Source organism: Mytilus edulis, chromosome 1 (genome assembly GCF_963676685.1).
Source record: "Mytilus edulis chromosome 1, xbMytEdul2.2, whole genome shotgun sequence".
Classification (NCBI taxonomy): Eukaryota; Metazoa; Mollusca; class Bivalvia; order Mytilida; family Mytilidae; genus Mytilus; species Mytilus edulis.
In genome coordinates, this window is record NC_092344.1 from 84,168,256 (window position 1) to 84,194,001 (window position 25,746).

Consider the following 25,746-nt stretch of genomic DNA (forward strand, 5'->3'; position numbering starts at 1 on the left):
TCTTTATGCCCCATTTATGGGAATGATGTTTTCTAGTCTGTTCGTCCGTCCTTCTGTCCGGCTTCAGGTTAAAGTTTTCACTTTCAGCAATAAATCTTTATGCCCCATTTATGGGAATTATTTTTTCTAGTCTGTTCATCCGTTCGTTCGTCCGTCCGTCTGTCCCGCGTCAGGTTTAAGTTTTTGTCGAGGTAGTTTTTTTATTAAGTTGAAGTCCAACCAACTCAAAACTTAGTAAATATGTTCCCTATGATATGATCTTTCTGATTTTAATGCCAAATTAGAGATTTTATTCCATTTCACGGAGCACTAAACATAGTAAATGATAGTGCCGATGTGGCATCCGTATACTATCATGGATACATTCTTGTTTCCACATGTTTTACTTAATTCAATATATATGCAACTGGTTATGTCATGAAATCTTCAAATGGCTTCTAACCTGTTATATTTTCAAACTTTTGAAATCGTCAAACAATATTTCTGTTGTACATTTTTTAAGTTTATCATAAATCTGGCTATAGAATAACGAGATCATATCATCTGATATGGTATAGTTTACATCTTTAAGGAACGATTTTCATTTTAAAAGAACGTATATGATTGTGGTCTAGCAAAGTTCCGTGCAATTGAGGAAATTGAAACTCAAATGATTCAAAGTTTGATAGTAACCTTAAGTCAGTTCATATATCCTCTTGGTAAACCTTGAAAATAAACAATCGAAGGTTCCAGGTAAAACAAGTTCTTCCGAAACTCGTATTTTTCTTCTTCTTTTTTTCGTACAGTCACTCAATCTTTAACAATTAAGACAACAACAAGTCTTTTTGAGGTCTAAATATAGTCATTTTTTTCCTTTTGTTACGATGTACCTTGCTTATGGGATTGTATTTTGAAGGATTTATTTTCCAAATAAAAACTCTTTTACCATTTCGTTAATCACAATTTGACCCCGTAAGATTAACTACTGGATATCGCTAATTCGTTCTTAACTTCTGTTTAGCTGTGTTGTCGAACTCTAAAGGGATTACACAATTGTCCCTCATACAGACATTGTACATATATTTTGAAAGGAAATAAGAAACAGCATGTGTAACTTCATTTAATCTTCAAAGACGAAAAAAATAAATAATCAAAGAAATGCTTTCATTCCAATTCGTATGCGTCTATTCCCATCTACTACTATTCAAGTTTTGTCGAGATTGTGTAGCATTGTTCGTTAACTAACATTTTAGATGCAGATCCACCTTACCTTCGCTTCCTTCCTCTTTTCTCTCGATTTTTCTTGTTGGTCACTTCCGGGTATTTTTTCCATTTTTTTTTCTCACTTTGAAACAGTCGTAATTTTTTATCGTTCATTTCTTCTTCTTAAATTGACTGTTATCTTGAGACTCAGAAATATCATCCCATCCAAAGCGGTTTTATTTTAGAAAAATTCTTGTATATAAACAATCAATTTAGACTAAAATGTCACAACGGTTAGATTAAATGTAATAGATCGTATAAATAGCTTTATGAAAAAATTTAACCTCATTTTTATTCACCGTTCTTTGAAATAAAATTTCGGGTAATGTTTTCATATTGTCAAAACACAGTCATATTTGAACTCAGTGACAGAAATCATGGCACTTACATTATTTTGAGAACCCCACTGCTGTTTAGTTCTATGTTATATACATTTATTTACAAATAATACTTAATTTCTTACCCATCAACAAGACTACAATAGAGAGTTGTCAGAACTGCCAAAACACAAAAAACTGCTGCATTCTTCATTTTCAATCACTTCAGGAATTAAAACATCCAGGAAGTTTGTCGATGAAAAGTTAATCCCGTTATCACATAACGGTATCTGTTTTTTTCTGTTTATCTACAGTTTGTTAAAAGCATTACTGTCTGATAACATTAGTTATAAATACTTTGTTTTGGATATGATTCACGACTTTAAATCACCGCAATAGATAAATTACCTTATGGAACAGTCTTGGAAAACCCGTTTGTATTGTAGTAATTGTCGTATATTGAAGTGCTTTTTTCTTTCCTTTGCAAACTTTTACAACGAAATGATTTGGTCTGATTATACCTCTAAATTTTCATTATTGATAATCCTTAGTTATATAAATGAATGAGAGCGAGAGATTTTTTTCTTTCGCTAAATAAATTGGTATATCACTTTTCATATACATAAAAAAAAAGATGAAGATGTGGTATGATTGCCAATAAAAACAACTCTTCACAAGAGATCATATGACACACAAATTAACCACTAAAGGTCACCGTACGGCCTTCGACAACCTTCAACAATGAGCATAGCCCATACCGCCTAACCCGTGACAATAGTGTTACAGTATAACATAAAAACGAACTATAAAAACCATCAGAAGGATATGTACATAAATGCACTTAACAAAAAAAAAAGAGTGGACCTGACCGAGTATGTATATCCCAACACAAAAAGACACTAAATTTAGACCATAGAGTACTCGAGGTTTCTGACAGCAAGTTAAAGGCCAATTACAACAAATAAAAACAAATCATGCATCTAATGTTAAATTATCAATCAGTACATCCAACATCCAATAGTTTTAGTGTTTAAAGCCCTGGTTACATAGAACCCACGACACATCTCTGTAGCGCCACGACAGAAAATTTGGTCAAATCACGGGTCATCTGTATTCGTCACGTACGACATTCGCACGACAGTCGCCGATATTTTGAGCATCGTGGCGCAATCGTGTGTCGTGGGAGGAAAATTGGATATACACCTTTTTGCTCTATGTTACTGTCTTGTGGCTGTCATGAGAACGTCTTTCCACAGTCGTGCGACTGTCGTGCGTACAAGCATATTGTCGTGGGTACCAACAATTTTAATATAAAAAAAAAAAAAACAGTCGTACGACTGTCGTACGGCAATCTCACGACTGTCTCACGAATACCTAATTTCGTACGATGCTCGCACAACACTGATTGTCTGTCGTACGGCAGTGGTACGTTCGTCGTGCAACATATTTTCGTTTTATTTGTAAGAAGACAATTCGGCGGGAGAAGAGAATGGCTCGTCTACCAGAACGATTACCCTTGGCCCTTCTGAGTATAGGCACCTTGCCGGGCTCCTACAAGATCAAAATATGGTCTTTGTTAGCGTTTATTCAAGCCAATGAACAGTATAGGAACCAGCGATACGCCGTTAGGACATGAATCAAACGGTTTAAATTCGCTGAAGAATTATAATATGAACTAAAACGAAAAACGTCGTTTACTTGGACCGAAATTATAATGACACTGAACAACACCGAAACAAAATTAATGGCAAATGGCAAGAAAAATATCGGGCCTTATTTTATACTAGTAGTTCGGAGTCAAACGCGGAAGTGACCCACGACTGTTGTGCGGCAGTCGTACGACAATCGCACGACAGTGGCATGACAGTGGCACGACAATGACACGACAGTTATATTGCAGTAGCACGCGCATCCAATGACATGAAAACCTGAAAAATAGCCCCAAACAACTCACGATTGTCGTACGACTGTCACACGATCGACTTGCGACAAACCCACGACAGTACAATTACAATTTTGTTTTCCGTCGTGTACTCATCGTGAAACCATCGTGGACATGTCGTAGCTCATGTGACCACTCGAAATATTTTTTGACGTTTTGCACGATAATGACACGACAACTATTTTGTAGATCTTCCACGACAAAAAATCGTACGATCTGTTGTGACCGGGGCTTTAGACGTCATACACAGTCAGAGAAAAAAAACACGACCTTGTGATACTCGTCATGTTTATCAAACCAATATACATATTCATTAAAAAAAATTGTGTAGGTTTCCTGGATCCTCTTTTCCTTAGTTGAATAGGCAAATATTTGCAATATATCAGAACTCAGAAATCATTATAGTGATTGCATGTTTGATATGTGTATATTATTTTAATGACACAGGAAGACAACGAAAAATATCTGAACAGTTCTAGTTAATATTTCTATAAGGTTCTACATTTTTTTTTGTTGAAAAAAAAGTTTAATGCAGATCTAGTTACAATTCTGATCGATATCAATCATTATGATGGGTTTTGTTTATCAAAATGTATGACTTTGGTCTTACATATATCATGAAAATTATCTTTTTGCCTTAGCCAGAACCTTACCTTCTTGTAGTGTTACAATCATCAGCAGTATGAAGTGTCATGCATTTGTATTTCTCTAATTCTTCGTCTGCACCCATTACATAAAAAAATTAATCAACGTGTGGTTCGTTTGATCTCAGTTCTTCATTGGTTAAAATCCGATTATGACGTCGAATTTTCTTGTTTTCCTTTGAATTGCTTATTGTGACGGCATGAAAAAAGGCGACCATGCCTGATGACATCCCATAGAAAGAACGCATCTTTTTTGCAAAGCATCGCAGAGAAGGAATGAGTGTGCCTGCATATTGTTTGAAAATCGTCAGAGAAACAGATTCCACCACCAAATCTCGTGTAATACGATATTTATCCACTCTCGAAAGTTAAATTTTGAATATTTAAAACAATCGGCGAGTCTCGCGTTTTAAATTTGAACATTTAACTGTCTCGAGTGGATAAATATCGTATCACACTCGATGCAGTCACTGTGGTAGAATCTATATATATTATGGTATCACCAAATGTTCACATCTATTTTAGCTTTGATAGTGACAATGCTTAAACATAATTGACGTATAAACGTTAACATGACAAAAGAGGGACGACAGATACAAGAGGGACATTCAAACATGAGATCGAAATAAAAAAAACTGACAACGCCAAAGAAAAAGGCAAACGGACAAATAATAGTACAGAAGACAAAACATAGAAAACTAAAGACTAAGCAACACGAAACCCATTAAAAACTTGGGGTGATCTCAGGTGCTTCGGAAGGGTGAGCAGAATCTGCTCAACATGTGACACCCGTTGTGTTGTTCGTAGTCTACTTCAGTAGAAATTCAACTTCACCATTTGGAGCGTTAAAAAAATCCCTATAAACACGTATCACACATGCTGGAGTGGATGTTAATAATTAAAGCCCCTCCGTATGACCTTATACAACGAGAGAGTAAATCATGCATTTATTATACATAACGACTGTTAATAATTGACTTAGTCAAGTGCAAATAAAGCGTATAAAAATTGAAACTTGAAATACGACGTATTTTCAGTCTACAGAAATAAAGCAAATCATTAGAAAAAAAAAACGAAGAGAAACATTTTATCAAGAGCGGGTTGTTAAGATACAGTTATGGTTTTTGATACTTTTATAAGGATTTAATTTAATATGAGTGCCTTCGAAAGCACGCCAAGATGCTGTTCATTTTAATCTCAAAAGTTTTCCGTATGGTTCCATATATCTTTTATATGTGTACATAACATCTACATTTAGTAGATTTATCTAGCTATAAAACATGGTTAAGGCAATCATTTTCTTAAAAAATCCTTGTATAAAATCGTCCGTTAACACTGAACTAATATACATTTTTTGTTTAGGGGCCAGCTGGTGCGGAAGTTTCTCGCTGCATTGAAGACCCATTGATGGCCTTGGATGTTTTCCACTCTTTGGTCGGGTTGTTGTTTCTTTTGACACATTCCCCATTTCCGTTCTCAATTTTATTACTATTCGTTCCCATTTGACATAGTCTAACGCTTTGTTTTTTTTCAGGGTTTATGAACTTCCTTCTTTTGAATTTAACCTTGTAGTCCGGTATTTGTGTCAATACCTTTTTACCTATGCAACGAATTTGGCACGGTATATTATACAAAGCGAATTCCACGCAAGTTTTTAATCGGATAACTTTCTTAACTTCTCTGTCGAGAACAATATTACTTTTAGATCAATTTACAATTTGAACATAATTAATGTATTGATACAAACATAAGACCGTCTTATTAGATATGAAATAGAAATATATTGTATTGGCTTTTAATTGACAACGTTGAAATTTAGAACTCAAAAATTTGTAAATAATGTTGGTATTACCTGATCTAAATCTATGTATGTCAGTCATTGGTAAATACTGATCTGTTTGTTTTTGTTATCTTCGAGAAAATGTTTATTTTAAAGACGTAATCTGTTTAAGAAGGAAGTAGTTAACAGAAATAGAGTGCTGACATGACACGACCTCAACCTAAGTTTGACTTGGAGAAAACATTTAAAAAGTAAAACTACTAGAGAGGTTGCTTAAAGATTGTCTAAATCTATTCCGAAAAAAATGTATTTTGTTCTACACGCACCTACGTTTTATGTTGTTAAGCAATGGCTTGTATACTTTGTGGAAATCTAAAGGTTTCCCTTCCTTTCAGGATGGATGAAGATGTTAAGGCGTTTTGATATTTTACATTAATGCTTGTCATGCTTTTAAGCTTCAATTATGATGATATGTAATATAGTTGGCCTATCTACCTACTAAGACCTAGTTTTATTTTTTATTCGTCCATATATCTAAGATACATTTGATATTCCGACAATGCAGTTATTGTGATTGATTGCCGTTTTTTTCAACACTGTGTTCAATAACAGAGGAAAAATTTAACCCATTTTTTTCCACATCACTTTTATGATGGGCAGTTTAAGTTAGAGAGTTTGCAATCCTGGTTTTAAATATTTAATGATTTTTGTTCACTCAGTACACTAGACAGCATTCATTTACGTCATTTATAAGTAATTTTACAAATATTGATTATGTTCAATGCTATATTTATACAAAAAAAGAAGATGTGTTATGATTGCCAATGAGACAACTCTCGACAAGAGACCAAATGACACAGAAATTTACATCTATAGGTTACTGTAATGTGTTCAAAAATAAGCAAAACCTATACCGCTAAATCACTATGATAAACCCCGAATTGACAATTTAAAACAATTCAAACGAGAAACCTAACGGCCGAATTAATGCAAAAAATATTGAAGAAAGACAAATAAAAAAAAAATGAACTCTGTTGATATTTTCTTACTTCACGATTCCTATATTAAACAGTAGTTAGTAACGATTAATATCTAGATTGATGAATGAATTACAGTAATAAGACATCAAGGGACAATATAATGGTAACTTTGAAGACAAGGACAAATTACAGTGTTTACTTTATACATCAGTCTCACATGCTTAGTTGATACTACATATGCTAGCAAAATAATATTTCCTTTTCTTTTTCTGTAAATATCAGATTTAGGAGAAAAATATCAGCAGTGCTTTGTCTGGTATTTCAAATTGTTTAGATTCGATTGACACAGCCGTTCATTTGAAATCATTCGGAAGATAACGTTCAACTTAAAGGTTAGTATAGTTATTTTTTTAAGTTAACCTTACTAATAAGTAAATGTTTATTCAATTGGTAATGCTAGAATAGAAATAAAACAAAAATTAAATTGCAGAAAACAGTCAATCGGTATAAATGGTGTATGGACGATTTCCTATATATACATACATATCTGTATGTAGCTTTTTATTTCCCAAACAGCGCCTTTGGATCTCTATCAAAATATATAGTATTATAACTTTGTGAATGTACTTTAAGAATCGGACAATATCTATTCATGCTCTTTTATTATTATTGTATCAAATAATAATTTTTTAAAGTTGAGGAAAAACTTTAATTTTGTTACAATAGGGAGAAAGGGAAAGTATACGGTTCATAGAAAATGTCAAAAGTCGGTTTATATCACATTGTTTTAATCAGTGATCGTATACCATTCCTTGCATTTGTATTATTTTTTTTTTTGGTTATTTTCTAGGCATAATCAGTGTTGCGTAGATGACCATAATGAAAGTATTTACAGCAATGCCGTTATGCTTTGTTTTCAAACTTATTACGTCATCATTCAATAATGTTGTGGAACCAAACTGTGATATAACTAAAACAATTTGTGAATATAATTGGACAGTTAATTATATACAGACAATGGTTTACAATCCCCCTTCTGGAACAGGTACACGATATCCTATAGTACCAGTAAATGGTACACTGCAAGCTAGAACAGACTGTGGTTCAAACAACTTTTACACGACAGGTTTGGTTACATATGTACTATTATAAATAAACTCATCATAGATACCAGGACTAAATTTAGCATATACGCCAGACGCGCGTTTCGTCTACAAAAGACTCATCAGTGACGCTCGAATCCAAAAAAGTTAAAAAGGCCAAATAAAGTACGACGTTGAAGAGCATTGAGGACCAAAATTCCTAAAAGTTTTGCCAATACAGCTGAGGTAATCTATGCCTGAGGTAGAAAATCCTTAGTATTTCAAAAAATTCCAAAATTTGTAAACAGTAAATTTATAAATATATTAACCATATCAATGACAATTCATGTCAGCACAAAAAGTGCAGACTACTGGGCTTGTGAAACCCTCGGGGAAATAAATCTCCACCAGCAGTGGCATCGACCCAGTGGTTGTAAATAAACTCATCATAGATACCAGGACTAAATTTATATATACGCCAGACGCGCGTTTCGTCTACAAAAGACTCATCAGTGACGCTCGAATAGTATAAGAAAGACACAAAATAAGGATTTTCTATTCGGTCAGGCTCAATAATTCAATTCTTTTAAACCAGTGATGACTTATCTCTTTATGCTGATAGTTAGTTATTTTAAAACTTTTAAAAACTCATCAGTCATACGTTAAATACTTCCTGTCATTTTTTAAAGTTTCTATTTTCTCTCATATAGCATATCTAGCATTAAAGTTCGATCAATCAAATTTAATAAATCACTTTCAAGTCAGTTCAAGTGGTGTGTGTTCTTGTACTTAAAAATTTTAAAGTTAGATAATAAATTTTACAGAATTATGTCTCTCTTTCCATTCCCCTTTTGAAAAAGTAAAAATCACAGACCATTGTGGGTAGTTATAGTTAGATTTAATGCAGTAGGTTTGAGTCATGAAAATTGGGAATTTTAAAGATCTATTTTTATTTGTCGATTAAGGTTTTCTAACTCGGATGATTTCATTTTAGTAAGACGCCGAGAAGTTTTTAATATGTAAAATGATTATGTCGTTTATTCATAGTTATAATTATGTTTTACTCTAATGTATACATTCTCTCTGCGTTTCTTATAAACTGTAATATACTGCATACGCTGGCTTGGTTACGATGAAAAAAATATGATCTTATTTTTTGTTTACTTTGCATTATTGGAAATATAAATAAAATGATAACTTATATTTTTGCAACTTGTCTTATATCTTTGTTTTATGTTATTTACTTAGATGAGCGTCAGATACTTTTGGAGATTTTTTATTGTTAGTTCACCTCACCTGGTTGGGGCTTCATTACTTATCAAATGAAAAGGACCTGTGAAAACATTGGGTTTTTTTTCTCGTTTACAGATATATTTGTAAATGATTTGTACATGTGTATTATCTGATAAATTTAAAAGCGTTTTTGTTTTTAATCCCAACAGCTAAATAGCAATCATTTACATTATAGGGTTGGGGATTGGTTTTCTTTTCCGAGTAAGAATTTTAATTTCTCGGGCGAACACATTCATTTAGTTTAACGACGCTATCAATCAAATTATATTTTTCCAAAATTTAGCACTATAAGGTATTGGGAAAATGCGCATTCAGAATACTTTTTTTGTCACCTGCTGGACCAGACTTTTTTTGTTCATCAAATTGGGAATCAGAATATTTTTTTTTAGGAAAAACCATAAATCCCCTCTTTTGAAGTTAAATGGTCGTTCTCGAACAACACATATAATTGCTGTATGTTGTTTTTGTTTCGTTTATTGTAGTTGATGACCTCGAAGACAGTATAATAACGGGTGATGGTGAACCCCGAATGGCATTTGCTATAAATAGTCAAATTCCAGGGCCTTCTTTGATAGTTTATGAAGGACAACAGGTATATTAGATAAAAGTTCTAAAAGAGATAGCAAGTATGTCAATCATAATTATAGCTTCGAAAATCCATGTTTTATTTTTTATTTTTAGTTTGATCTACATTACTATTCGTTGCCGCCAAAAACTGAAATCCACCTGGAATCAAAAGTCAAGAAAAAGACAACTATGATGCAATTCTGTTCCTGCTTGTAAAAAAAGGGGAACTTTATTCATTTCTATTATACAGAAATGATATTTTCTACTTTTTATCTGCTGCAATGAAAATATTTATCGAAAGATATGAATAAAATTTCCGAAATAAAATGCTGTGTTGCTACTTTCAAATATTCAATTATAATAAGGTAATTTCAAAAGTGGCGATCATTGCAGTCAAATCGTTGATGCCTTTTGCATATTTCTTCTGATCAAAATCCATAAAGAGAAGAATACAACATTTTCATTACAACTGTTTGACATATAATTCTGTATGTTTCAAAATAGATCGTGATACATTTGAAGAACGATCTATGGATGGAAGGTATAACAATTCATTGGCATGGACTGGCACAGAAAGGAACACCCTACATGGATGGAGTACCAAGAGTGACACAATGTCCTATCAATCCAGGAGAAACATTCACTTACAGGTTTATATAACGTGCTATAGTATTTTTTAATACCCTAGAATATGATATTAAAATTGACTCCAAACAATATAATTGAAAATTTAAAACTTTTTTAATAATTAATCAATTTCGTTTTATAACTATAGTGTTGACTTTCATTTCTCTCCACCTTTTTAACAGCATAATTTCAATTTTATAAATCCTGTGGTATTTATTCGAAATTTAGAACACTAGAAAAACATTTGTAACAATGTTTTAGATTTTAACGAGAGAAATTTATGTATTACTGAAAAATTATTACACCAGGGTTCTCGATATCACAAACTAGTCAAAACATTTACTAAATTTTATCATCGGTATAAGGACATCATTCGTAAATATAGCTCAACATGCAGACTTCTTATACGTTCAGGTATTTCACATCCAATTTTTTATGGAAATATTCTTTATAAAGCACAAAGGTGTCAGTATTCACCTCAAAAACTAACAAAACCTTTGAATAGACTTATTAAGAAGGGATATAGTTACGATACTGTTGTCAGGTCATTAAAGATTGCATATTTTGGCGTTAATATTGATTCACTTATAGGGTCTTTGCATCGGAACTAAACACATTTATTCAAAAACCAGTTGTTGGCATGACACGGGTTATGTTCTTCTCATATATGTTATGATGGTATGATACTAAACCCCTAACGGGAAGGATTGTGCCTGATGTTCATATGATGAAATCATAATCTTTCAGTCAGTTTAATTGAAGTCTGGAGCTGGCATGTCAGTTAACTGCTAGTAGTCTGTTGTTATTTATGTATTATTGTCATTTTGTTTATTTTCTTTGGTTACATCTTCTGACATCAGACTCGGACATCTCTTGAACTGAATTTTAATGTGCGTATTGTTATGCGTTTACTTTTCTACATTGGCTAGAGGTATAGGGGGAGGGTTGAGATCTCACAAACATGTTTAACCCCGCCGCATTTTTGCGCCTGTCCCAAGTCAGGAGCCTCTGGCCTTTGTTAGTCTTGTATTATTTTAATTTTAGTTTCTTGTGTACAATTTGGAAATTAGTATGGCGTTCATTATCACTGAACTAGTATATATTTGTTTAGGGGCCAGCTGAAGGACGACTCCGGGTGCGGGAATTTCTCGCTACATTGAACCTGTTGGTGACCTTCTGCTGTTGTTTTTTTCTATGGTCGGGTTGTTGTCTCTTTGGCACATTCCACATTTCCATTCTCAATTTTATATACAAAATTGTAGTTTTCCTCAAATGTTTTGAGTTATTCTCTTACAACCCTGCTTGGTTGTGATTGTTTTTAATTTTTATTTATTGGCTCACAAAACGGTTGTATCCTCGAACATACATATTTATATTCTCTTTTCGTAAACCCTGAAATTGTCCTGATTTGAAGACAACAAACAGTTCCATACATGTATGTAATTGTTATTTGAAAAGGTTGGTGTTAAGAATAATTATCTCGTACATTTTACGCAACGTTGGTTATGAACAAAACATGCATTCTATTAAAAATTATACTTTACTAAATTCGTATCAGTAAATATAAAAAAGAAGATGTGGTATGATTTCCAATGAGACAACTCTCCACGAGAGACCAAATGACACAGCACTTATTGAGTAACGTTCTGTTGTCGTTCTAATTTTTAGATTTACGGCACAACCAAGTGGAACATTTTGGTACCATTCTCATTTAGGAACACAACGATCAGATGGATTAGCTGGTGCTCTCATAATATTAGAAAATCCTAGCTTACAGGTAATGACGTATAATAACTTATGTATAGTTGGGTTTCTTTTCCATACTATATGACACGTTATATTTTATATTGTAAGTCGGTAGATTTAGTGGTAAAAAATTCACACCATAAATTAAGTGTTCAGTATACTATTTTGCTCAATTTAAAGGCTGGCATAAAAAATATCGCTATCAATTTCTTTTACAACCTGTTAAGTCATTAAAACTTTCATAGAAATTGGTAATGTGAAAAAAAATGCAATTTTGGTTATAACAACTAAATTTAAGTCTGCACTTAAACGTTAAGAATGAATCAATCAGAGAACTGCAAATAACACAAAATTCTGCAAATAACCAAAGAAATGACATAATATAGCCACTGGCAAGAGATGGAACAGGCACACGAACTACATAGTATGTGCACAAGCTCAAAATGGCATGCAAATAGGTCTTTTAGACTGACCATGTTTAAATAAAAAAGATTACAATACCCACATACATCAGTTAATTGGCTCGTTTAGTATGCTAAAGATTGCTTTTTTTCACTGGGTGTCTTCCGTTTGTTTTTTATTAACTTCAGTACTGTTTTAGTTACAAAAAATGAAATAAATAAATAATGTTTTTATTTGTATAGACTAAGAAACGAAGCCGACAACCAGATGCTTCCGAGTTCGCTTTCTTGTTATCTGATTGGTTCCCATTTGGTTCCACTAAAGCAGACAAATGGGCTGCCTGGGATATAAATAGGTGTGTATAAGATAATGGAAGTAACAATTCCTGATATAGAAAATAATATAACCATTAGAAAACGATGGAATTAGCAGGAACTTTTAATGCTTTTACGGATATATGCGTCATCATAAAAAAAATTACTGTGAGCATAGCATACATGTAAAAGAGAACATGTGAGTCGCATAGGTTGTTTATTCCTTAAAATGCCATTTAGAAGACTGACTGGTATACAGAAACATGTTCATTCATCTTGCTAATTCACATTTATATTGAATAAGAATATTCTTAAATACATGTAATTGAGATCTACTCCGCATGTTGCAGGTTTTCAGACAACTTAAAAGGAGAGAAGTGTTTTGATGTCAAAAGAACATATGATTATGCAGAAATAGGACAACGGGGAATACAAACACCAGTTATAAATGCAAAAGGTTATATTATATATTAATTACATTTGTCAACATGTTCTCATATGGGTCTTCTCCCTTCTAACACAGAATTCAATAGACATTCAAAAAACATGTCAACTACAAAAATGGAAATGAAAAAACCGCTTGCAAACGAATCACAGACTATTGTAGTGTTTGCTATCCCGAAAGAAAACGTATTTACATCATTTGATATGAGAAAAAAGCCATTGGTTAGTCGTCAATGAGACAAAACAAAATTTAATAAAGAATCTTAAGTTTCATAAATTAACTTAATCGCACCTAAAAATATATTGATAAACCTAGGCATATAAATGCGTTCACCAAATACAATTAAAGATGTAGCGTTAATTAAAGTTTATGAGGCAACAAATAAAAAAAATCCCCAAAATGACGTCAATTTCAATCTATCCAATTTTTTTTTGACAGGAAGACGATACGAGAAAGACGGGTCTACGTATTATCCATATATACCATTAGAAATCTTTGTTGTGAAGCAGGGTGGTCGATACAGATTTAGAATTATAAGTATAGCAGCAATGAATGCTTACCGTGTGTCTATAGACAACGTAAGTATAATTTTTTATCTCATATAATTTTGTATGTTTATCAGTCATAGTTATGCCAAATTTTAATTTTCATATGATCTTCAGCTGTATGTCTTTGACGATTGCACAGACAATTTTTTTACGACATACACGATCAAAGACTCATACTTTAATATATTCCCGTGATGCGAGGTTTATTTTGGAACATGTTTGACGAAATGCAGTGAAATTAGTGCGGCACATCTATATTTGAAAACGGTCCATTTTATCTGATCCATGTTGTAAATATTCAAACTTAGATTTGATTTTCGCTAATAAAATATAAAACTAAATGGCATTTAATTTATTTCATTATATTTCCCGAAATAGCATCACAGAATAAGAGTCAAATAACAAATGTAGATATGCATGGTATGTAGAGGTGAATTAAAAATTCGCAGACAACTTGCATCTAATACAAATCTTGTTTTGTTTTAATCTAGCATGAATTGAAAGTTGTGGCAGTTGATGGGACTGAAGTGGAAGCAGAACAAGCAGAATCTGTTATACTTCATTCAGCCGAGAGGATAGATGTTGAGATCCAATCAAATGCTCCTGTTGGTAACTATTGGATACGGATGGAAGATATGGCAGCAAAAAATACAAATGAGGTATGTCACTGGTTCCCGATCGCAAAATTCAGTATGTTAAACTTGTACGTGACAATGTATGGCTATCAGCTACATGTAATACCTGAAACGTAGACCCGGAAACCCGGATATATGTAGTATAGTCAGCCCAACAATGAACTATTTGAAATCCTATCTTCATTTGTTTTGATATCACTTTTATTTAACTGATACTTTCTTTTATTTATTTTTATCAGAAACCAATAAACATGGTAAAAGGTTATGGTATTTTGAGATATTCAACAGCTTTAAGTGATGAACCGATCAGTCCAAGAACAGAATGCACAAAAGATCGTCCATGTCGTGTCATAAACTGTCTCTTTGGGTAAGATTCTTGGAACACCTAATGTGCACTGGGTCGATGACACTGCTGGTGGACGTTTCGTCCCCGAGGGTATCACCAGCCCAGTAGTCAGCACTTCGGTGTTGACATGAATATCATTTATTTGGTCATTTTAGTAATTTTCCAGTTGACAAAACTTTAAATTTTTCGTAAAACTAATGATTTTTTTATTCCAGGAATAGCTAGATTACTTTAGTCGTATTTGGCACATTTTTTTTAAATTTTGGAGTCCTCGATGCTCTTCAACTTTGTACTTGTTTGGCTTTATAACTATTTAGATCTGAGCGTCACTTATGAAACCGAAACGCGCATCTGGCGTTTTAAATTATTATCCTGGTAACATAACTATGATCTAAACCGATTAATTACAGACGCACTTTTCCTTCGTGTTTTCTCGGTTACTTCTTAACTGCGTGAAAAAGATCATTTGTTGCGTTAAAAAAAATCATTCAAAACGGAAAGTCCCTATTCAAATTGCAAAATAAAAAGCTGAAACACATCATACGAATAGATAACAACTCTCATATTCCTGACTTGGTACGGGCACTTGTTTATGTAGAAAATAGTGTATCGAACGTGGTTTAATTGCTGGCTCACTTGTATGACAGTCGTATAAAATTCCATTATATTGACACCGATGTGTGAACAAAACAGACATAATAGGTAAAAATGTCAAAAATAAGGGAACAGCAGTCAAACTAGTGTTATAATCTGAATCGCTATAAAACTCAAAACTATGTTAGAAAGAAGCAGAAAAAATGTACATTGGAAAAATTGAAAGACGAGGATACACAAATTTACCACAGCACAATAACACAATTACGGGATATATAAATACAGGGCCACGTTATATATAACAAAGAAACACAAAAAGGCATATAGGCAAAGCGCATAAGCAAAATCTAAAGACAGTAATAAAAAAATTGTACCATCGAACAATAACACAATGACGGGATGTATAAGTACAGATTCACGTCAAAGGAATATCATAATAAAAAGACTTAACTGCAGTAACAGTAATATTCACAAAGACAAATAAAAGAATATATATAACAATGATTAAGATGATAAACAACGACATTACCAAGCATCTGTACTTCAAGACCATCGTCTATTCTTGTGAAGTTGATACGGAATGTTTATGAAGAAGGTCTTAGTACATTTCAATGGCATATCTTAATTCATGTATTCGTTCTTTGTTAATCACACGTTTTGTATGTTTTAGCAAATTTCCAGATGAACTGAACACGTATTGTGTACCAATGTCATCACTAAAGTCGTTGAAATCGGAAATAAAAAACAATCTTGTTCCAATGCCCGTATCCAAAAACGACTTCCAAGAATTCTTCATGAATTTTCACTTTACGAGTAAGTTGTACCGTAGTCTTATGACTTTTAAATGAGGAATATTGCAGGTTTCTTTAATTGTTCGTTATATCTGATATTTTCTTTGACAGAAAAATATTCAATTGTCTTTTATGTATTAACTTAAGCTTGCCCTTGTGATTACAAATTATACTTTTATAATTTTCGAAGATTTTTGTTTTGTTTAAGCCCCAGTGCCACTAGACCACGATCGCACCATGCTCACCGCGATCCTAAATAAATTCAGATCGTGTTGAGGTCTATGTATGAGCGACATGAAAATGTAAATTTTGGTTGATTTCACGATGTTGCTACGTCCTCATTACGATTCTACAACGATCCCACTACGATTATACACCGTTCTTACCGCGCTTACTCTGCTACCTTACTACGCTTCTCAAGATCTTTTTACGCTCATCACGTTTCACTACGACCAAACCACTAGTTATCCAATTGCAACACGATCTTACCACGCTTCTACTGCAATTATAGCACGTTCTTACCAAGATTATACTACGTTCATACCGCGATCTTACTACCGTTTTCAGTAGTGTTGTCAAATTGAACAATTATGCCTAACCGGTTAACCGAATAACCGGTCGATCGATTTACCGGTTAACCGGTAGTTACATTGATGTTCAAAGTCTTATACAAAGTACTTCACGAATGACTGGTTTTATGATACAATAAATTGACATTTATCCCAGGGTATTATAACACAATAATGCAAACACTAACACAATTATGGTTTCAATATGTAATAAATTACAAAAAAACAAATTTATATGTATGTACATTTAGAAAGAACGAAATAGAGTTATTCACATTTTTCCTCGGGTACATAGTTTTTATTCGGGAATATTATCTGGTCGACTGGCGATCACAGAGGAAGATATAGTCGATTTCTCAGTTTAGTAACACTAAGACCCGCGCTTGCAAAGATTCGTTCTGACGGAACAGAGGTAGCTGGAATACTTAAATACTGTCTAGCTAACACAGAGAGTCTAGGGAATTTACAATTTTTTTCTTTCAATCACTCGAGTGGGTTTGAATCTTGCACAGCACGCTCCATGATGTACATTTTTTTGTATAATGACATTACCGATTCATCTTGAAAGGACGTATCTTCGTCGTTGTCAAACAAAAGAAATTCCAAAGATCGTTGGACTCGTTGTTTCTTGGCTGGTTGCTTCTCAACTTCAGTTTCAAGGTTTTTTTATGACGTTTTAACTGCGGGCTTTAATAGCACATCGTCTAACTTGGACTCTAACATTTCAATGGCGACTTTTTTTTTTTGTTCTGGGGAGAAAAAGTTAAGTTTTCTATGCCTCGGATCAAGTAAGGACGCTAAGGCATGCTGTGTAGATGCAGTTTCAATGTCATACGGTTTAAAACTGGTGATGAGTTCTTCCGAAATACTTGCTTTTATTTTATGCGCAAGAGCACTATCCTCTTCAGAGTTTTTTAGGTGTTATTTTAAGAGTCCGTTGACAATATGAAGCATTACAGAGGCTGAGACGTCCTTTTCCAGACACTTGTATGTTGTTACATGAGACATTTGCTTCAATACTGCGGAAATTTCAACCAGATAATCCCACTCATGATCTTTGAGAAGCATATGTGTGTCACTTTTCTTAGTAACAGTTGTATCTAGCATTACATCCGTAATAACTCTGCGTTGTTCACATAGGCGTTCAATCATTAGCTGAGTCGAATTCCATCTCGTAACTACGTCTTGTAGTTTTAATGTGCGTATTGTTGTGCGGGTTTTTTTTTCTACATTGGCTAGATGTATAGATGGGGTGAAATCTCAAGAAACGTGTTTTACACCGCCGTATTTTTGCGCCTGTCCAAAGTCATGTGCCTCTGGTCTTTGTTAATCTTAAAACGTGTCACGGTACTTGTCTATCCCTAATTCATGTATTTGGTTTTGATGTTATATTTGTTATTTTCGTGGGATTTTGTCTGATGCTTGGTCTGTTTCTGTGTGTGTTAGTTACATTGTAGTGTTGTGTCGTTGTTCTCCTCTTATATTTATGCGTTTCCGTTTGTAACCCCGATTTTGTTTTTTGTCCATGGATTTATGAGTTTGAACAGCGGTATACTACTGTTGTCTTTATTTAAACAAAACTTGGAGAGATTTTATATATTTCATGTGAAAATGACAATGAGCATGATGATCGTAGTATGAACGTAGTCAGGTCGTAATAAGAGCGTGATGAAGACGGCATGGGCGTGCTAGAATCGTACTATCGTGTCAATCAGCGTGGTGTAAACGTGGTATAGTCGTAGTGGAAGCGTAGTGGAAGCGTATATGAATCGCAGTGAGAACGTGGTGGTCGTTGTACACAACGTCGCTTTGAGATCGGAGCGCAGTTTCTACGAATAGAATTCGCCACCACTGCACCACGATTGTTTTGAACATGTTCAAAGTTGGCCACGCTCACCACGATCTTGAAGACCTCACTTCGACCATATTACGACCATACTGCGATCTTCAGTTTGCATTTTGTTCACAGATCTTGTGCGATCGTGGTCTAGTTGGACTGCGGTATTACAAATGTTTTATATTCCGAACTAAAAAGACAATTCCACATCATACTTTACAACTTCGCCGTGACGTTGGTGTTCACAAAATAACTTCACCTTTGCCGTGAGGTTGGTGTTCACAAAATAGCAATAATTATGTTGTATTCCGTTTATCGTTTGGTAAATAAATGCACTGCAAAATGCTGGTCTTGCTCGGAGTAAAAATGTTTGTAAATAAAAAAATATTCTGCTGACAAAGGAATTCAAACAATGAACATTGAGTTGAATAGTTCTGTACTGGTATATACATTATACATAAATCCATCGTTAGAATAAGCTAACGATATACCTAACGATCTGCCAGTATATTTAGTTACTGTTTTGGATAATCTTCATAACTCAAATGTTCGGATAACAAGAAATCTAAAAATGCATAAGTTAATACAAGTACCCATTTAAATTTTCAATTTTGAAATGAAATGATGAACATGACATTAAAGCCGAAAGGAATTCAAACTTAGAAGTCGAAAACAATGAAAAAGACCAAAAGATAAAAAAAAAAAAAAAAAAAAACTCTACACAAAACACAACATAGAAAAACAAAGACTAAGCAACACGCGCTCCATCAAAAGTAAGTCGCTGATATCTGACGAAGAACCTTACTGTACCCAACGTGCAGGAACTTTCCCCGTATTGTAACACACATGCATATCTTCATAACAATATTTTGATTTCGAAAATAGGAAAAGCAAATCAAGATTTCAAGTATAAATAGCAGAAAACACGGTTTATTTTTTCAGACTTAAATAATAATCCAAAAGCACAGTCCTCTATTAACGGAGTTAGAATGAACTTACCTGCGTCTCCTCTACTTGTAAGTAATAAATAGTTTTATAGAGATATTTTTTTGTTTTGTTACTGTTACTATTGGATGTTTTTTTTTTCATTCTATTGTAATCAATCATTAAACTATTTATGATAATTCATGCGATTCATTGTGTTAAAAAACTCAAATGTTTTTCATTATAACTTTACAGATGTAAGGATTTTTTGGATGAGTTCGGTATTTTTGCTAAATTTTTTTCTCGTTATTTGCCCAGTGGATTGTTATTTTGTTTCCTTTTTGAATCGTATTAAAAAATTCAATATCATATACTATTTTACTTACACAGGTAGATTCTGACAGTCCTGATTCATCAACCTCGTGTGACTTTCAGGATTGCACTTCAGTTTGTACCTGTACACATATTCTAAACCTTAAATTAGGAAACGTGATCCAGTTTGTACTTATAAATTACGGTAAACAAATATCAATATATTTTTGTTGGATTTGAATCCTCCTCTCATATGTAAAAATAGAGTTCTCTATTACTTTGCATCTTATCATTAACTGTTTAACCTATCTCAGGCAAAACTTGGATTTAGGTTGTTTGAGCTTATATGTTCCCGTAATGTTGTTTTTTAAATAAGTATACAGTATTTGAGTTCAAATTTTTGGTGGTTTATAAGATGGCGGTAAACTCAGAATAGGATTTCTGACGCACCAAATTGGTCAAAAGTGAATCTTATTATGTGATACTTTTATTAGGTTTCAATCAAAAATCAAATAACGTTTTAGTTTTACTGGTGATGATTTTAAAATTTCACCGTTAACTAAACATTTTTTTGTACTGTACGCAGTCTTCATTTTAGCCATTTTGAAGGAAGTTTATTTTAAAACAAATTACATCTCTTTTACCTCTCATCTATTAGAACCAACTGGTTTCGGAAGAGCTCATCCTGTACATATGCACGGCCACAGGTTTCATGTGATGAAGATAGGATTTCCTGAATATAATACAACCACTGGAAACCTAACTAGGATGAATCCTGATATAAAATGTAATACACTGGAGTGTAATAGAGCTGAATGGGCTGACAAATTGTGGAATTATGGCAATGTACCTGGAATGAATGTTGACAATCCACCAATTAAAGACACTATCATTGTGCCCTGGGGTGGATATGTTGTCATACGAATTGTTGCTGATAATCCTGGTAGGTTTCACCTAGTTTAGTTTAAACATATTTATTTATAGAGGATAGGGAAACAAGTTATTGCAACTTATATTAATCTCTTTCCACTTTTCGGGTGCGAGTGCTGCCTTGTAGCGGCATTAGCCTGCTATTTTTTAAATCTACAAGGGTGTCTTTACGTGCAAGAGATATGGCTCTCTCTTAACACGGGTCAGCCATTTATCGTCCCCTTCCGACGGACTATCATCGTTTCCTCAAGACCATACTCGCTGATGGTGTCAAGGGAGAGCCGAAAAAATTCAGTCCCTGAAATTCTCATCCCGGAACGGGAATTGAATCAGGAACGTTTGTGTTAGGAGTCCGATGCTTTAACCACTACACCACGGCTCTCATACTTGCATCATCTAATCTAAAGTATATGTGGTAATACAATGAATTAATAGTTGTTCCTCTATAAAGCTATTTGGTGTCAATTTCAAAAAGATGTGCCCATCTAAAGCATAACCAAATGTTATCTAGCTTCTGTCTGTTGAAAATGTTTAAGAATAAGTAAAGTCTGAACTATGTACAAATGAAAGCTAATTGTATATATAAAAAAAGGATATCACACAATCGCCTGACAGTCCCGACTATATCCCGCTGTGTTTTTCATTTCATAATTGGATGGCTAAAATTAGTATAATATTGGAATAACAGTGAATTGTGCTGACTTTCTCTTAACAAACAGTAGATTTTACAATAAGCGTACTGTAATAATTATACATTTACGCTTTTTTTTCTTTTTCTTGTTACTTTTTTATGGTTTATTTTTTTTTTTAAATCATAGAGTTCCAAGAACTTTTTTTCTCCATTAAATGCATAGACTCTTATTTCTTGGATTATGATACTTTTCGGACTTGTCAAAATTTATCATTAAACCGACCTCTTCTGTTGAATATTCGAAAAATACATCGAATTCAAGCTGCTCTCAACTATTTTGTTTAGGTTATTGGTATTTTCACTGTCACATTGAACTGCATAATGTTGACGGAATGGCTTTGGTGTTACAAGAAGGTAATAGAACACAGCTGCCTACATTACCAGATAATTTTAGAACATGTGGAGATTTTTTCTTGAAAGATAATGAAAAGGACGCACTTTTCGGTGATGGATTGCTTACTGATTCAACAGATTCGATAGAAACAGGTATACTTATATAGACAGTTTTCTGTCTAAAATATTAATATTTTTTAACTGTGTTAGAGAAAAGATGACAATATTAGATTACTATAGCTATAGGTTATGTGAGAGTCAAACAGAGACAGCTGTTTTTATATAGATGTTGATGGTCTTATCTAACTGTTTTAAAAGGAATAACAACGACAGAAACTTTATTGCGACAAAACAAAAGGGCGATTAATAAACAAATCAAACAGTACAATAAAAGATAGATAATAGAAATTCTGCAAATATAATAGTCTTTATATGTGTATAGTAAATGATGAATCTCTCCTAATCAAGCGGCATTCAGGCGTACCACCAAAGACTGTTGTTCTCGAAATCAGAAATAAATGTGTCTGACTAGGGTATCATAAAATTGAGAAAGGCAATGGGGAATGTGTCAAAGCGACAACAACCCGACCATAAAGCAGACAACAGCCGAAGGCCACCAATGGGTCTTCAATGTAGCGAGAACTCCCGCACCCGTAGGTGTCTTTCAGCTGTCCCCTAAAAATATGTATACTAGTACAGTGATAATGGACGTCATACTAAACATGTAATCCCACAGTGCTATATTGCTACAGTGTTAGTAAACTCATTACAAAATACGATTGGTACAAAAAAGGGTGAAAACAGTTTAACACCCTAGCGTCCTAACATGCATGTAATAGCTGCCACTGAATGTCAAACTCTAATCTTTCATTTTTATGTTTGTTTTGATTACAAAACTGTAATTTCTATTTTTGCTAGTGCCCGGCAGTACATGTTACAATACTAAAATTATAAGGAATAGTAGAATTAAAACTGGTATTAATCAACCATTAATACGAACGTTATATAAATTATTACATTGATTATAATTTTTAAACTCTTTTTTTTCAGAAATAAAAGGCAATACAGCCGAACAAAACAGAACTTACATTATAGCTCTTACAGTATTCCTGTGTATATCTATGGTCACAAATATTATACTAAGTTCACTTTTGTCCTCAAGAGGGAACTTTGTTACTAAGCAATCTTATACATCTGCTTCCGAATTTACTCTAGATTCTGAGGAGAAGCGACATTTGATCGAAAGCAGGTGATTCAATAACGATATGTTGCAATAAAACCTGCGAACATTCCATTTTTAATCTTTATTGATAACAGGAATTAAATTAGTAATTCAAAGTTATCGAATGTTATTGGAAGTTCATCTGATAAAAAAACCTGTTATCTCTGATATATGTCTTGCCTTTTTGTGATTTTGATTATGCAAATGTTGAAATCAAAATAGCAATACTTCAACATCTTACACAAGTTACTATGCAAATATTCAAAGTCAATGAACCATGACTGAGTAACATGGCTAAACAATCTCCATGTAAATGAGATGTGCCAATGCTAATACAACTGCATACCAAATACCATTGACTTATTATAAGTCGTTCCCAAACCTAAATACACTAATAAACTTGTAAACTATGTAAAAGTTTCAAAGTCAAAGTCAAAGAGGGGGTGGGGCTATATAACCTCCATGGTAACAATACTTGCAAATGTAAATAAATTTGCATACTAAATATCATTGATTTAACATTAGCAGTTCATCTTAAACTGATCTAAAAAAAAACCTAATACATGTAAACTAAGATAAGTTTCAAAGTCATTAGACTGTGACTGAGGAGCGAGGCAAACATTCTCCATGGAAATGAGCTGTGCCAATGCTTATACAACTGATTACCAATTAACATTGGCCTACCACTAATGGTTCCCCTTGAACTGACCTAATCTCAAACTAATTCATGATTACTTACCAAAACTTTTTAAAGTCAATAGACTTTGCCTAAGGGGGCGGAGTTAACTTATCTCCATAGAAATGAGATATGCCAATGCTTATACAACTGCATACCAAATATCATTGACCTATCACTTGTGGTTCCGCATAAGTTGACCTAATCACAAAGTAATACATGTAAAATAAGCAAATGTTTCGAAATCAATAGACCATGACTGAGTGGGCAGGGCCAAATAATCTCAATGGTAATGAGATGTGCCAAAGCTTACACAACTGCATATCAAATATGATTGACCTACCACTTGTGGTTCACCATAAGTTTGTCCTTTCATTTTTAGCCATGGCGTTGTCAGTTTATTTCCAATATATGAGTTTGACTGTCCCTCTGGTATCTTTCGTCCCTATTCTAGACCTAATAACAAACTAATACAATGGTGACACGGCGGCGACGGAAACAGCATACCTATGTCTCATTTTTTGAATTCGTCAAGGCGAGACAAAAATCGTTATGTATTAGTTACGTTCGTGACACTCAAGCTAATCTACTTTTTTTCTCCAACTATCGCCTGAATACAACATTATTTTGCAATTTAAGTTAAAGTTACACTTTGGCTTTACTTTTTGGACCTTTTGGATTATAGCTCTTCATCTTTTATATAAGCTTTGGATTTCAAATATTTTGGCCACGAGCATCACTGAAGAGACATGTATTGTCGAAATGCGCATCTGGTGCAAGAAAATTGATACCGTTAATTTTATTACTATCACTGGGTCGATGCCTCTGCTGGTGGACTATTAGTCCCCGAGGGTATCACCAGCCCAGTAGCCAGTACTTCGGTACTGGCATGAAAATACGGATTTGTTTTGTGTTATTAAAATTTGCTGTTACAAAATGATAGAAATTATTATAAATTAAGGAATGTATCTCCCTCATGCAAAGCTCTGATTCCTTTCACGGATTTGGCTATGCTTTTTGGACCTTTTGGATTATAGCTCTTCATCTTTTATATAAGCTTTGGATTTCAAATATTTTGGCCACGAGCATCACTGAAGAGACATGTATTGTCGAAATGCGCATCTGGTGCAAGAAAGTTGATACCGTTAATTTTATTACAGTAAATGGGCTATGTCACAGATTTCAGGTAAATTTGGCATACAACTCTGGCTTGATTGACTACAATTGAAAAAATAACGCATTTATCTCATTTTTCATTTGAGAAATATTACTGATTAAATTCTTTCAAAATGGGTGAAAATTTGTAAAGAAAGCACAAAATATCTGCGAAAAACGTCTAAAATTTGTCTTTAAATTATCAAATCTCTAAATTCTACTCCATAGATTTTTCTATTTCGTTAAAAACTATATGGTGTGAATAAATAAATTTCCGTTTCAATGTTGCATGAAAAAAGATAGGGTCATCGACTTCGCCTTTCGGGTATACATCATTCTAAATTGTGTTCTTTGCGAGAAAATACCACACATCGCCAAAACAATCGTAACGTCATCGCGTTGATTTATTTTATGTTTTTCACTACCCAAATAGGTTACAGATTGATTATTAGACAAAAAACGCAGTCGATGACCACATGATTATTGTATTTCAATAAATCAGAAATGTATTGTCAAGAACATACAGTTTTTAAGAAAAATCTATGGATTAAAATAAGAGATTGCATGAATCTAAAGCAAATTTTAAACAGGTTTGTCGATTTCATATGCTCTCTATATAAATATTCACACATTTGTCAATCAGTTACAAATGTATATTTGAAATGATAAATGAGAGAAATGCATTGGTATTTTTTCGATTTACAGTTGTAGTACAACAAACCAAGGTTGTATGCAAAATTTAAGCAAAACCTGCGACATAGCCCATTTATTGTTCCTTGACCTTAAGTTTATGTGAATTTGA

General features: G+C 33.5%; 1 protein-coding gene across 1 annotated transcript; it reads left to right on the forward strand.

The window, feature by feature from the left end:
- Window positions 1-9,445: 9,445 nt before the first annotated feature.
- Window positions 9,446-23,144, forward strand: LOC139487926 (uncharacterized). The gene is made up of 14 exons (XM_071273208.1): window positions 9,446-9,872; window positions 10,352-10,497; window positions 12,143-12,251; window positions 12,865-12,977; window positions 13,287-13,393; window positions 13,820-13,959; window positions 14,421-14,588; window positions 14,804-14,931; window positions 16,175-16,317; window positions 19,644-19,717; window positions 20,016-20,142; window positions 20,596-20,880; window positions 21,844-22,044; window positions 22,942-23,144. The coding sequence occupies exons 1-14, from the start codon at window positions 9,810-9,812 to the stop codon at window positions 23,142-23,144; spliced, it is 2,007 nt and encodes a 668-aa protein (XP_071129309.1). The 5' UTR covers window positions 9,446-9,809.
- The last annotated feature ends 2,602 nt before the right edge of the window (window positions 23,145-25,746 follow it).

Excerpts from the sequence above, each read along its gene's own strand:
- LOC139487926 (XM_071273208.1), top strand. The coding sequence starts at position 9,810 with ATGGCATTTGCTATAAATAGTCAAATTCCAGGGCCTTCTTTGATAGTT. Across the intron at positions 13,394-13,819 it reads ACCAGTTATAAATGCAAAAG|GAAGACGATACGAGAAAGAC; the intron begins GTTATATTATAT and ends TTTTTTTGACAG. Across the intron at positions 22,045-22,941 it reads AACAGATTCGATAGAAACAG|AAATAAAAGGCAATACAGCC; the intron begins GTATACTTATAT and ends CTTTTTTTTCAG.